Below are 15547 nucleotides of genomic sequence, written 5' to 3'. Positions count from 1 at the left end.
CATTGGTTGGATATTAACGAGAGGAGATACGTTTCCCGTAACTTAGGACACGATACTTTAGAACACTACGGGTCAGTTTTCGGTTAACTGCTAACCGAAGGTTAATAGATCCTCTGTCTCTTCTTAGAGAACAAGGTAGAAAGAGATAGGGAGTTGACTGAACTTAACAATTAACCGACGTCTGTGAAATTGTCTCTATGTGATAGATTGTATAAATACTTAGTTTTGATAGATAGTAGAAAGAAATTGAACAGTCGTATAATTAATAGTCCAAGTTTGACTGCAAGTATCTTATTAATGGTATTAATACACCGGATCTTGCAGTGAAAATATTTAATCATCCGACTAAGATTCTTTCACGAACGATATCATTATTCCTGAAAGTTTTTTATCCGATAATGGACGGACGTAATTTTTCCCAGAGACACGCAATGTGGGTCCGCGTTGCACTTATCATTCATATTCATTGTACTTATTACCAAGCAAGCTACCGGCGCTCTGTCATTAAAATAACATTCTTAAAGAAGACCGGCGAGACACATTAACGCTAAAATAGCGTGCTATTACCGCGGCAGCTCGGCACTTCGTTTGCCGACGACCTCATTGCTTACCGGCGACTCTTCAGACAGGCAGTTTCGGTAATTAGCGGCTCTGCCCCCGCAACTTTTGCGATATCTTTGCGCGACTTCTCCCGCCCATCCCTTCAACGGATAATCCACCCTTCAATTCCCAGCGGAGTTTTTCTTCCGGCAGATGGAAAATTTCCGATTCGCCAAATGCAATAAGCGATTCTTGCGGGGACCTTCTTGGTGTGACTCTTAGCAGCGAACCCGGAAAGCGGAGAAATCGCGCGATCGTTTGTCAGGCGCGGCGTGGCCGGGGAACATGTCGATCGGCCGATACATCCCTCGTAAAATTACCGATCTTTCATCCGCGAAATTCGTTCGGTGATATCTCAGCGCGGATCTGCTCCGCCAGCCAGAAGTTCTCGTTCCGTGTCCGACCGAAATATACGGCGGCCTGCTTCTACTTACGCTCGGTGATAAATTTCGCGCGGCTAATTAAGAAGAATTACGCTGTGAAACTATCAAAAACCGCGTCGCGGCTGTAAAATATTACACGCAGTTGTAAAAATTACAAATGTGGGTTCCATTAAGTGCAATTAACGGCGGGGAATTACGGGCTTTTTTGTTGCGCGTTCGCGAAGAAAGGGAAAACGCTCGTGTTTCTCGTTTCATCTCGCGCTTCTCTCAATTAACATTGTAAAATTGTAAGAACCGCTGTTTTAACACGGTAGCCAATTTTCACGCCTTCTAACTTGGCGCGTAATTTTCGGAGCAATCCGTACACGTGCATAAATGCATCCTGCCTACTTTGGCGGCGAGTCCGCGGGTCTTGATCTTGGCGCAAGGTTGTCAGCTATAAGCGAGCGCGAGTTTAGTGCCATCCATTTACTACGGCGGCGACGGCAGATGGGGGGGGAAAAGCGAGTGGAAAAGAGGAGGGCCCCGGCTCGCGATAAATGTAGTTGGCTTGGCTCTGCCCGAGCGCACGATCATTCTTGCCGCCCTCCGGCGCCCGAAGTCGTGGGTTTAAAACGTCATTCCGGAGAACGGTCGATTACATTTAGCTCGGCGAAGGCAGGGAACCTCGGGGAGTGGAGGAAGAGATCGGCACGATCTGATAATGCCGAAGACTGTTGATTTTCCGCCGGCGTGTACCTCGTGTGTGGCATTCGAAGCGCGCAAAATTGATCGTCCAACCTTCAACTTTGCAACGAATTACTGCCCCGCCTCGGCTATTGACGTTAAATACATCCGGGAAGTAAGCGCTCAACGAGATTTTTCAGATAACCAATTTTTACGACGGCGAAACGCGCCAATCAATTGTTGTCGTGCTTGAAAATTGCGGAAATTTCGGACGACGCGGAGGGAATTTAAGCGGTACGTGATATTTCAACGACAGTTTCGATGAAGCTCGATATTTCCTACGGCTGCGGTCTATTGCGGCAACCTGGGTGCGGATGCGAGCAGTCTGGCTTTGCGGTGTACGAATCGTTGATTTAATTGCGACCTTATTATTAGGAATAGAATCTCGCCGGGCTCGAAATTCCAACAGACGTCAGTTTAGCGGCGGATACGTCGTGGGGGAAAAAAAATGTCCGGCGGACATTGGCACATCTTGAGACGCGAATTCCCGCGGGATTTTCTACCGAAACGAATCTAGGATCTTCAAATTGCGGCATGTTTATGGCGCGTGAAAGTTCGGTGCTTCCAAGGAGTTATGCGTTCGCCGCAACTTTTCAGGGAACTCGCGTGTAATTTTAACACGTCGAGGGTCCCTACGGATATCGCTACTTTCACCACATTATTTGCGGCAGGCCGTACTCTCATGTCTACTAAAGCAGCAGAAAATGATGTTGTAATTGTCGCAAATATTCTTTGTGCCCTGTCTGGATGACTATTTAAGTTTTATTGTTAGTCGAGGGGTAACCGCTGACCACGATCGTGTACACCAATGCCTACTAATGTCCAGTGGGTATTACTTTATCTTGTTTTATCTAATTTTATCTTTATAATGCCCAGAAAATGCCTACTAGTGCCCAACCGTAAATTGTACACCACAATACCCTCAGCGGTTTACCCCTCGTTGTTAGGAGACTAAGGACCGATTGTTCCAACACCTTAGTAAATTAACTGATAGTTAAATCATATGTATCTTTATTTTTGTTTTAAATTAGACAAAAATAGACGTAACTATTAGTTAGCTTACCAAGAGGTTGAACAAACCGGCCCTTAAAGTCGGAGTGTTCTTTACTAAAGTCACATTCGAGAATGAAAACCGAGTAAAAATTAGTAACGGTATTAGAATCTGATTAGTATAAAAATACTGTATAAACCTCAATCTTATTAAGGATCAAGTTCGACCGCGTAACGTTACCGAAACTAGCTGTACGATCAAAGTTAGCGATTTTTGACTCGAGAGGAAATCCAAGGTCGCACGTGAAGCTCGTAAAAGTTGCATGTCACGGCAGAGTCTGTCGCGCGACAGTCTGCCTCGTCTTTTTTCCTGCTCGCCGTACGGCGAGCGGGCTTTAAGGGACGGTGAGGAATCAATCGGCCGGAAGGGAGCGAGAGACCGAGGGTGCGGCACGACGAGACGAGATCGAGGGAGTCGGCGAGAAATAAAGGAGGCGCTTTCTCTCTTACCGGCCTTCACCGTGATTTCACGGCCGAGCACCTTGCCGACGCTATTCGACGCCTGGCACCGATAGACGGCCGAGTGTACGTCGTGTCGGTAGCTCTCCGCGCCGAACGGCAGGAAGTACATGGAGCCATTCACCAGCATCTCACGGATGTTCGGTATCGGCAGGACCGGCGAGCCGTCGCCCATCAGCCAGTCGATCCTCGGCGAGGGACTGCCGTGGGCCGAGCAGTGGATCATCGCCCCGGTGTCGTTCGAGAACTCCACGCTCGAGCGCGGCTCTGAGACCAGCACCGGCCCTTGGCTGTCCAGCACCACTCCTCGTCCTGCAACAGGAACAGCGAAACACGTCAGACGGAATGTGAATGACAGTATAAATGGAATGTCCTCTGGCGCGGCCGATTTTAATTTTAATCTTATGCAAAATGTCTAACCATCTCTATCGAGACTCTCGGTAACTTTCGAGTTACAAAGAGGCGGATGTTTTTGTAGAGTGAGTGAAATATTAAATTGGTGCAAAATGTTTGTCAGGTAAAGTTGAAAATAAAATTTCCGCGGAATTGAAGCGAAATTGCTTCGGTATACTCTTTCTTTCCGTCTGGAGAGAAAATTTTCAATTTCTTTTCAAAGAACTTTAGTTCCCCGGCTTTATTTAATACAAATAGACTTTTAACGAAAATGAAAACGCGCAAGCATCTCGCAACAATCTAATACAAATGAAAGCGTTCATTTTTTAATTTGAGCGGACTTTACTTCTTCGAAACTTCAATCCGGCACTTAAAGACTAGGGTACATTTACCACATTGAACTTTTCAAGCTTGCCGTCTACTTCCATTCGCAAAATCTTACTTTCGCGGAGGAATGCGCATCCAAATCGTTCTCCCTCGCTGCGGAAATAATCCCGCATAGTTTTCAGAACAGTGGCAAGCGCATCGCGGCGCAGCGGGGAAACAATTTCCCATAAATCTCTGCCAATTTTTACGCGGCTGAGAAGACGAGAAATGCTCCGCCACGAAGTCGAGAGATGCGATGGTTTATGCAACATTCAGGACGTATTCAGAGTAAGGAGTTTAGACTGTAAAATACGCAAAAGGCATGTGCGATGCGCGACGTAGAAAATGCGATGCGTAGCACACGGGGCATTACGGTGGAAGATGCACCGAGAGGGTGGTACGATTTTAAAAAGCATACGCTCGAGAGAACCATCCATCCGAGATACAGCAATAATGTCGATTCGGTCGTTCCCCGTCTGCATCGAATATCGAATCACGCACATTTCATAGGACAATCTATGCCCATCCTCGATACGAGAAATATAACTGCATCAAGAATCCACAAATGGCTGTCTGAGAAACTTATTTAATATCTATTTTTGGCCGCGAACATTATTTTTCCTGGACTATTTTCAATTATTATAAATACACAAATATATTAATTGAAGAGTCAACTTCCGGAAAGGTCTATATTTTCCATTAATATCAACTTTAGAATCTGAAGAACGCGTGGAAGTATCGAAAGACAAACCTCGCTTCGGAATTGTTTGTTGTTTCGACAAGTGGGAAATGAGATCGCGGCTCAATTATAAGAGACATCGATTCTCTCGAGGGGCGAGATAATATCGGCGTGATGAAGAGAGAAAAAGGATAAAATTATCCGATTTCCATATTATGTTAAAAGGCATAGAGGCGCAGGTCGTCGAATCCCGGGCGAAAAGATTCCTCTCTCGGGTATCGAGAATAAAAATGCCGTGGAAGAGGGATCTAACGGATTGATCGCTCCAGTTACGGCTACGGATTCGAGCAAGCCGTCTTTTCATCGGCAATAAAACGTATATCGCGCTCGACGGTGCGCATACCCACCGCGTGTCCTCTTTCGCTCTTTCACTTCCAAGCTTCGGTTGCCTGCCCTGTCGAGCGAGTGAGTATCCGGTTCGAAGACAGCATAACGAGGTTATTAGCCCGCCCGTGACGCGACCCACCAACGTATCGTCAACAAATCTGAACGTTCACGTTCATCAAATTAGACGTCGCTTGAAATTTCAATTAAATAAAAAAAATCCGTGGTACTGGAGCTAAAGCTTTGGAGAAACTTTTCGTACCTTCCATGATTATTTTATTGTTCGCGGAATAGTCGATCTTGTAGCGTTACTAATCGACTTAACATTTAATTTTAATACATTTGCTGACAGACTGAAGGCTAACTAAATGTTATAAAATAAAAGTCACTTTTATAGTAATATTTAAATCATTTGCCGTAAATATACGCGGAGAAGAGAATCCGATGAAATTGTTGCTCGATTCGGCAACCGATCTGCCGTATCCTCCAGTAAAACAAGTGGTAAAATGCGCGTGCACGCGTACACGTGTTTGACAACCGGGCGTATCCCACTTCGTCTCGCACGATCGCCGCATTTTCCTATTCCTCCCTCCTTCAACCCCATCGCCCGCTCGCTCTCGGCGGAGGAAATCTGATAGAGGATCTCCGCCGCAGCTGATGCCAGCACTTCCGCAGCTTTGTCCCCCGGAACTCCGGAACCTTGTTTTCTGGCGATCGACGAAGACCCCGTGCTTGAAAGTAGGAGAAGGGGATCAAACGAGAAAGAGGCCGCGAGAGAAAGAGATACGGAGACAGCGAGCGAGCGAGAGAGAGAGAGAGAGGGGAGGAGGAAGAAAGAGGGGGAGGGAGAAAGAGAACACAAGAGGTACCTGCGGAGACCGGTGCATTATGCATGAACGGTAGTTTGATAACCTGGACGTCGTTTTGCCCAGAGAGCGTTGGGCGAGAACGTCGCGATACATGGCGCGCAGCATCCCGATACAGTACGTCACGTACACGCGTACACGTGTACACGCGCCTATACAGACGGGACCGAACGACGTTTATGCACGGCGCTTCCTGCGTTCTACGGTCCCCGATGCACCTGCGCCACCCCGGCTTATAGCTATGCGCCGGCACATCGTCTCTATGTCGCGTTTATACACGCGCCATCTCGCAACCCCCTGTCCCTTTCTCTCTCTCTCTCTCTCTCTCTCTCTCTCTCTCTCTCTCTCTCTCTCTCTCTCTCTCTCTCTCTCTCTCTCCCTTTTCTCCTTCTCCTCCCCCCCCTCTCTCTCTCTCTTTTCTCTCGGATGCCACCCCCTTCCGCATCCCTGCAACGACACCCGAATGACGCCCGTCGCTCTCGGAGCGACTTCCTACTACGCGCGGCGAACGATAGTCGCGGAAAACTCGGTGGCCTGCGATCGATGCTAACGAACTCTCGCTTCGTTAGCGGGGAAATTTGCGTGGGAATCGCTAGTCGTGCTCTAACTCGACTTTGCTGAAAACGCCCATTCACACCTGGACGTTGCACGCGGTCGCAGCTTCAAGGAATTATTTGCACGGTACATAAGCTGCCGTACGAGCTGCACTAGGTGTGCAAGAACTTTATTACGCGTCCTGCCACTTTGCTCGATGAAGTTGCAATTAATTACGGAGTGAAAGACAGCCGAGCAATTTTTAGGACGTGTAATTACACTTTTTCTCAATGCACCGCTATGAATAGCTTCCGCATGGCTTTGTATTAATTATAATTTATTTGTAATTCTATTTTACCACGCGTTGTTATAATTAACTAATGATGACTGTAATAAATGTACTTTAAGTTGTGCATGAAAAATAAAGAGCAAGTACAAAACTGTTGAGAAAAGTGTTAACATTCATTTCTCCTGTCCAGAAAGGTATACGCGCACATGTCACGTGAAACAGCACGGAAGAACACCCTGAGAAGGCGCATAACTTCCTTCTGCTAGCAAACATCAAAGAACTGCCGCGAGCACGGAAATATGATATAATCCCCGACTGACGTAACGTTTGCGCAACTAAATATCCGGAGGACAAACGTTTCCCTGCCGTTGTCCTCGGCGACATTTTTGTAAGCGACGGCGGTACCGCGACAGAGCAATGTTTGCCAAGTTCAACCGGTCTCTATTCCCTCTCCGCGAGTCACCTGAAACGTTCGGATGCTGTAATTCGAGCGCGCGCGCCATTCCGCGCCCGCATTGACCATCTTGGTCTCTCGATGTCACGCGCCCGAGAGGTACTCGAGTACGTGTATAAATACATGTATAAATGCGACATATCGCGCGGCAGTTTGCGTATGCCTCGTGCCTCTCAGCCGTGCGACGAAGGAGAAACGTGATTCGCCCGATCATAATGAATTTCCGTCTCCGCTCTCTGAAAATTGCGATCGGCTCGGAGCACGAGGCGCGTTCTCCGACACGAATAAAAATCCAATTAAGCCGGCGAATTAAGCCGCGGCATCTGCGACCCTCTGTAATCGTTCGATTGCGCTTCCCTTCCTGCGTGCGTGTATCCCGCGATCGATTCCACACTAAACTTGCAAATTACTTCATTTTACTGCTTCACCTTTTCTCAAGACAAATGTGATATTAAATGCCAGTTGCGGCTGCGTCCTCTCGTAACAGTCCCATTTTTTAAAATAACAAACAAAATGGCCAATGCGAGTCTAAGGCAGGATGTAGATAGCCTATAGGTACTTGTAATTTGTTTTATTAAATTGTGAATTCGTGTACCGTTTCTTTCCACATCTGTCCTGCGCGCCGCGGTTTCTTTCCGGACACAACGCAGTTGTCCTACAAGTGGAGTTATTGTTGTCAGTGAATTCACGTGTTCAAATCGACAAACGATTTGCAATTATATTAAAAATGCTACATTTTAGCATTTTTAGATGCTACATTTAACATTCAATCCCCCCCCTTCCCCGTAATTTATTCATATTGCGAAAAATATTACCTCAGCCAGGATTCGAACCTGGGACCTCCCTCAATCTGTGACGGGCGTCTTAGCCAACTCGACCACTGAGGCTGTGATAATATTACTCGAAATAATTGGTATAATATTTAAAGGAACGCTACTTTTTGCAGTCCTGCGTATATAAACACTAGAGTTAAAGTAGGGCTCTTATTAAAACTAGTCCGATTTTTATATCAAATTCAACTCGACATAAATTAAGCGTCGTGGCGGCTTTACTGCATAATTCGAAATCTACACGCGATTGTAATCGACTATGCTTGGGCTCTCCATAAATTTTTCTGAATAATAAAAGGTACGTTGATTCGTAGTTTAGTTGATTAGACCAAGTTAGAAACGAAATCCTCCCTTCGCTCATTCGCGAGGACACTTTGAACCGCAAGTTTCAGATTTCTCGAGCGTTCACGTATGTACACACACAGTTATTTTCGCGATGACGTTATCTCGGAAAGTCAGGTCGAAGTGAGCGAACAATGCGGTTTGGAAACGAAATATTTTCGTTTGCAACGTCCGCGCGTCTCGACGCATTAGATGCGCATTGGACGCGGCCACGTCTGCCAAGCGCAACGCAACCTACCGCATCGGCATACAATAATGCACCATTGTTATGTGCACCGCATTTACATATACGCAATTTCGCACGCTCCAACTCGCCCCCACGGCCCGCCCCGCCCACCACCCCGTTCGTACCGCGTTCGATGCTCTCTCTCTCTCTCTCTCTCTCTCACGTGACGTCGGGCAATCTCGCATTTACATTTACGCGAGAATCGCGCAGCAAGAAAATAAAGCGAGCACGATATAATCGAATCCCCGCGCCGCTTATGCATCCCGATTCCATTTCTAATGCGGCCCAAGCGCGATTGTGCGCTAATGGGAAATTAATAATAATGAACAAATATTTTTAACGTTTCGCGCAAAGCATGCGCGTCGCGCCGCAAACAAATCAATGCACAAGTAATGCCGTTTAATTACGGCAGCATATTGATTCAAAACGCGAATAAACGTTAATCGTTGACGTCAGCGCAAATTAATCGCCCTCCCGTTGTCGTAATCAACGTTGATCCCGACTCGGCATCGCGCGCAATTCGCGCAGAGGTCATTCCCCTCGCTTTCGCGCGCATCACGAATCTTCGGCTCCGCCATTAGCCAAGTCAAAAACCACCCTCGTTTATGGCATCTGACCTAATGACCCTCGCGGCGCGATGCATTACGCCGCAGTGTTACAGCTGCTTTCATACACCGTCGGCGTGCGACGGTACGCATTATCCACTCCATTTTCATTCGACCACGGACTGTGTCGACCGCGCCTTCGGCCACTACGGCCTCGGGGCGCGCCATGTTCGACCCAAGGCAGACATGGTTTTCGTCATGCTAATGCCCGCAGAATTGCTAATTCGATACAGGATCACTGCCGCAAATTAATCTTGGAATCCCGAGACAGCCAATCGACAATGGCCGCAATATTCGCAAATCGCCTTTCGCGTTTTCGCGCGCGACGCATTTTATCAATGCCCTCGCTTCGCGTCGTCCGAACTGGTTTATTGTTAAGATCGAGACTCGCCAAAGTTACTGCGAAATAAATTTCGAGGGTAATCAGAGCTGAAAGTTGCGACGCCTGACTCACCCCGATTGCGCCGTCGTAATGTAACGTTTAACGCGAATTGCGTGCAATTTACTTGGCGATATAATTACGACTGCGCCCGGTGCAGCGAGAGAGCGCTTCGAGAATTGTCGCGCAAATGAATACACATCGACGCGCCGTGGGTGTTGCATTCGGATGCGTATACGGTTCCCTCGTATTTAGACGCACGTGCACTCTCATCTCGTTCCCTTTTCGTCTCCCCGACGTACGCGCGAGATAGCCGCGGCGTATTCAATTCCGTCATGCATGCTCTCGCATACAAGTAAATGCACTAGATAAACAGGAGTTAATTAATCATAGTTCGCCGCTGGTTAATGTATTCACCACGCGAAACGTTAATTGGTGACATTTACGTTTAAGCGTCGCCGTTCGATCTTCAAATTAATTGAAAAATATGTCGGGCAATTCTCGCGGATGTTTCGACTACAAACCTCACTTTCCCTTCATTGTAACCAAGAGATTAGACCGTTTTGATCGAAATATCATTGATTGCAATAGGGATATTACATATACTACGCTAATGCGTATGCGCGCGTGTATCTGTTCACCACGCGAAACGTTCATTGATGACAATCACGTTTAAGCGTGCCCGTTCGATTTTAAAATTAATTGAAAAATATGTCGAGCCTTCTCGCGGATATTTCGACTATAAACACTTTCCCTCATTGTAACGAAGAGACTAGACCGTTTCGGTCGAAATATCATTGATTGCAATAGGGATATTACATGCACTACGCTAAAATGCGTGTGCGTGCGTGCGCGTATCTATTATTCGCCCATGGTGAAACGTTCAATTTTAAGTTGCGACTCGATTTATCACATAATTTGAGCAAAGAAGAAGACGGGTAATTTTCTGCAGGCTGTACATTATGCGCTCACCGGGAAAGTTTAAGTTCCGGGCGCGAGAAAGTTTCTTCCCCATATACATTGTAATTACGCTGCAGCGTCATTTACACGCCGTAGTCACGTGCACCGTCCTCTGATGCATCTTACATCTCCGGCCGCCCGCGCTTATGGCTTTAATAGCCCGTAGTTTGCAGACTATAGATAATTATGAGCTTGGTAAAAAATGTATGACAAACAGATCTGCGTGAATCTTCTTAATGGAGACACCGTGAATAAAATACTCGGAGTGCAAAATACTCAATTTGTGTCGTTCCTTCCTGGCGCGTGTCGCGAAATTAACCCACTCATACCCGCTTATCCCCGCAGCTCGTCGTCATCGACAATTTTTTCATTAAAAGAAAAAGCTATCGAGCTATCGCAGCATCCCTCCGCGGTCTCTTTGTAAAACCGTAAAGATCACGGCTTACCTCGCGCGATACGGACGCGCGCATTGTTCGTACGGAAACGAGACGTCGTCACGCGAGGGGATGTACACGCCGCGCGTGCATGTGCCGATGTGCAATTATGCTCGGAGCTCGCTCTTTTCCGGGGCATCAGTGTACCGCCGGTACACATGCATACACGTATCCGGTTTCCCCGTCGCGCGACAACAACGTCTACACCGCACCGCAGGTGTGGATATACATCCGGTTGCGCGGGACCGCGTTGACTGTGTAAACGTTGCAACCACCGCCGCGCCGGGGAGGTCGCCGCGAGGGTGCCTGCTGCCTGCATTCTCGACGTCGCATCTCTGATTAATTACAGATGCGCGCCGTCACCCGCCCGTTGCAGCGGAGGTGCATCGGCCTCCAGGGCATTATCACGGTACTGACGGAACTCGTCAGTGACGAATTAAGGGACCGTCGTCGTCAGACGCGCCGGCTATCTATCTATCCATCTTCTCTCTCTCGGTCGCCCTTTCTTATCCAGTCCTTATCGCGCGCGTCAACGTCGTCGTCGTCGTCGTCGTCGTCGTCGTCGTCGTCGTCGCCGCCGCCGTCGTCGGCGGCGCCTTTCGATCTGATATATCGGCTAAGACGGATCGTTCTCGACAGCGTCGTTCTGGAATGACGACGAGCAACGGTTTCGCAAATGCAAACGTTTCGCAGAGTCGAGGAATTGCACGGTGATCCCGTGATTTAGGAAGTAGTTTTCCGATACGTTAATTTTACTCGAAAGGTTCTTACGAAAGATATTTTAGATAAGATAAAGAATATATTTTAGAAGAATTTTTTTACTAACTATTAAAATCACTTTTTTTTCAGAAATGTTTCGTATTCTGCGTTAATATTTCAATTTGGCACAACTTGTTTTATAAAAGAAAATTCCTGTAGAATTTACCCTGCAGAATCTCTCAAAATTAATTCAAACACGCACATTGTTTATGAAAATTGATGCTTGTCATATAATTGTCCGGAATAATTTATTAATCTATGGTGGAAAAGTGTTCTACAAAAAAATATTCGATATTATTTTCTTGAAATAAAGATAAATAGAGTTTATGAGACAGATTACTCCTTTATCCTTGAAATATGCTAAATATATGTATGTTTACTGTCTAAAGAAGACAAGCGTCGAGATAAAATCTTAGGAGTGTGATTAAGCGTAGCTTCAGCCTCATGAATTAAGTCAGGGACGGTCTGAGTAATCAGAATGTCTTATCTAGCGTTATATAACATCGCGATATTATTTCTAGATCTGCAATGGAACTGTTTGCAGAAGCATTCGGCCGGAGAAACTGTGCGGCACGGCAAACCTCGCTGCTGGTAAATTAAGGGGCGTTAAATTGTAATTAAGATGCTATAGTCGCCGGGCACGGCTTAAATTTAAGCTACAGCTACGGAATGTTGACTTAAGGAACTGCGGAGTAAATTGAGCGAGCCTCGGCGCGGTGGTTTCGCGCATGTTTTCGTATCGAACTTTCGCAAAGTATGTATTATCACAGGGACTTTTTTTTCACGTCACAATTAAATCAACAACATTAATTAGCAGAATTGTTTTGCCGAGAACGTGCACGCAGGATGCATGCAACAAAGCTTAAACGAGAGTTCCAACTTTTCATATAAAATATAAACATACGTACAAAATAATAATATAAATGACAGCACAATCTCTTTACAAATGGCTCTTCTTTCAAGATAAAATCAAGAGTCTGATATATTGCACTGATATGACGTAAAATATATAGAAATGTAATCCAGAAAAATGGACCGAAAGAATGAAATTTAATAATTTGAAATATTGCATTGCAAAAATATATCACAGATACTACATCGTACATAGGCGATGCAGCTTTTTCGGCTGCAAATGTAAAGATTTGCAATGAAGATCAGCGATTCGCAATTCCGAAAATAGAAAAAAATAGAAACATTGACCATCCGAAGCGTATATCGTTTTGCTTTGTTATCGTTTCACGTTTGGTTTCACGTTTCGTTTTAATTTAACGTTTCTACCAATAAAAAAACTTAATCGCAATAGAGAAACAAATTATTCTCTTTCTCTCCTTACGGAGAGAAACGCGGTGCAGTGTGCAGCGATACGGGAATCTCCCTAGGTCTTAATTTCCTTCAGCTAGGATCTTTTTTATCTTAATAAATATTACCGAGTATCGGCTCCATTGTCGATAACGTGATTTATATATAGTTACACTGTTCAACCCCGATGATCTTTAGGTGAACTTGCATCGCTGAGCAATCGCCAATCAAAATTCAACTAAACACGGATCGTCGATCATAGCTGGAATTAAACTAAAGTTTAACTAACGGCAATAATAATCAAAGCGACGCCCGCAAAAACACCGTACAATATACATTATGGTAGGCGATTACCTTGGATATTCGCCTCAAGGGAATATCCTCCGCTCGTTCTGCTGGTTATGGAACTTTCCACATGGTGAATAATTCAATATTATGTAAAGGAATATGAATCTCTCGCGATATCGTTTCCCGCAATGTAAATGCTGATAAATCTGATTACGCTATTCCCTTTCGTGTAATTCTCCTCGATTAAATGAAAGTTTCTTCGCAAGAGCTAGCTTATTTTTCTTCTCCGCGCACTTTCGCGGTACTACGTACCTACACCCGCACCGAATATTCCTACGAAACCCACTTCTCCAATCCGTAGAGAAATATGCGCCTTGTTATATTCCCACATATCGAATGGTTAAAGAGAGTTTCGATATTCCATAAAGCTACGCTTGAAGCTTCATGCAAAGCCGGAATTTATGATCACGATTTTCTCGATCGGCTTATCACGTTTCTTGGCGAAGATTTACGTTATTACCTATTTCGACGTTTCGCCCACACGTACGAAAACAATTGGAAGTCATTTGATTTTTTTCAAGATTGAAAGCCTTAGTCCCAACCTACATATAGATGGTTTAAGCCCTAAGTCTTAAGGAATTGACCGATCACGGTCAAGTGCGAGTAGAATGCGCGACTGCGATTAGTAAATTTCTTAAGGCTCAGGGTTTAAATCTCTATTGTGGATGGGCACTTAGTCGCCACAACTTTCCCAATATTGCACTCCTGGACTTGGATCGCGCTTTCGCGAAACTTGTCAGATTACAGGGCGCACTGTGTCGCCCTTTGTGCCTGCGTGCGCGTTACATGCCGGCCGCTTCGCGCGTACGTACAAGATATATATGTGTATATGAACTCGCAGCTCCGGGGCTGCATTGCAGATCGGCGATGTCACCGATTAGGATTTCGGCGCGCGCTTAGAGTTTAGGAGCGTTTGATCTGCGGCTCACGGTTAATTTCACCCTCGGTTATGGCGCACAATACCAATCGTGCTGCGACCCCGTTGCATGCGGGAGGTCCGATTGGTCCATCCGATTGATGCGTACGCACACCCGCGTACGTACACATCGGCACACGCAGATGCAAATACACGGACACGCGGCAGTAAACTGTCGAATGGAGCCGTGAGGCGGATCAATCCACGGCGGAGCCATCGACTTCGGCGTGACGGGTTTCGTTCCAATCTCGTCAAATCCAGCGGCAGCCTGCATCACTTCATAAAAACAATACGGCGACGCCGCGCGCAGAGCGAAAAAACGTGTGCGCCCGCGATTTTTCGATACCGGCCGGCGCGGCGACGCGGTTGGCCGATTTTCGGTTCCCCGCACGAACAACCGGACGAGCGAGCGGGCCGCATCGTCGCGGAAAAAGATCGGTTACTCCGCGTGAAATCTAGTTTCTCCCCCCCCCCCCCACGGGCTTCAAGATTTTTCGCCGATACGCAGGAAATTACGCTCGTTAAAAGCAAAGAATAGCTGCATAAATTTGATTTACATCAATCATTCCGCTTCGCTCGGAAAGTAATTCCTCTTATACGAGAATTTCACGTTCCGTGTAATTGTTTAACGCGTTGACGTCGCGGCGCACAAGTTATTACGAATCTCTTGAATTCCTTGTCTGCTTTTCCCAGAAATTTTCTTCCTAATTTAATTTTGTTCCCGCCGCTTCGAAACGCCGCAACGAAAACCGTATTTCGTTAAATAATTTCCGCAAATTCGGGTGAAACCGCAGCAGATGTTGCCTCATGAAGAATCCACGCAGAAGATTATCTCGCGCGTTTATTAACATCGCCACGACTGTATGAAAATTCCAATACTCCCCTGCATGAAATTTAGGACGCAGACACTATTAAAACAATTACAAGAGGTATGCAACCACTCGCTGCACACGCTCCATTTTATCCGCTACTCGGTATAACAAATTCCGATATTCTCCGATATACGTGAAATAAATATCGGTTCCGAACACTGTGTTTGAAATAAATGTCCGACTACGGACAAGTGAGATGGATCGATGTATCGCAGATCTTTCGTACTTTTGCATAATAATTAATCTAATTGATGTTGTTATTTTTTTTACTGCCCCGCAAAACACAATCCTATATTTTTTAGAGGAAAAAATACGACACACATTTTACCGTAATTGAATAAAATGTGACATAAAAAACGTGCACTGGAAGACGCTTAATACACACGGAAAAAAA

The 15547-nt window shown here is 46.0% G+C and overlaps 1 protein-coding gene and 1 non-coding gene across 6 annotated transcripts in view; both read right to left on the bottom strand.

Moving 5' to 3' along the window:
• LOC105568877 (Down syndrome cell adhesion molecule-like protein Dscam2) overlaps positions 1 to 15547 on the bottom strand; it is a 179948-nt gene that overhangs the window by 84626 nt on the left and 79775 nt on the right. For all 5 annotated transcript variants that reach the window (XM_012024883.1, XM_012024885.1, XM_012024886.1 and 2 more), the window contains exon 3: positions 3210 to 3530. In XM_012024883.1, coding sequence (XP_011880273.1) covers positions 3210 to 3530 — 321 coding nt within the window. The remainder of the gene's footprint in view (positions 1 to 3209; positions 3531 to 15547) is intronic.
• Trnav-cac lies at positions 7996 to 8070 on the bottom strand. Its single transcript is given in 2 exon segments — positions 7996 to 8029; positions 8035 to 8070. It is a non-coding gene; the product is annotated as a tRNA-Val (tRNA).

Source organism: Vollenhovia emeryi, unplaced genomic scaffold (assembly GCF_000949405.1).
Source record: "Vollenhovia emeryi isolate VEMERY1.0 unplaced genomic scaffold, V.emery_V1.0 DF939127.1, whole genome shotgun sequence".
Lineage (NCBI taxonomy): Eukaryota > Metazoa > Arthropoda > Insecta > Hymenoptera > Formicidae > Vollenhovia > Vollenhovia emeryi.
This window is presented reverse-complemented; position numbering and strand designations above follow the sequence as displayed.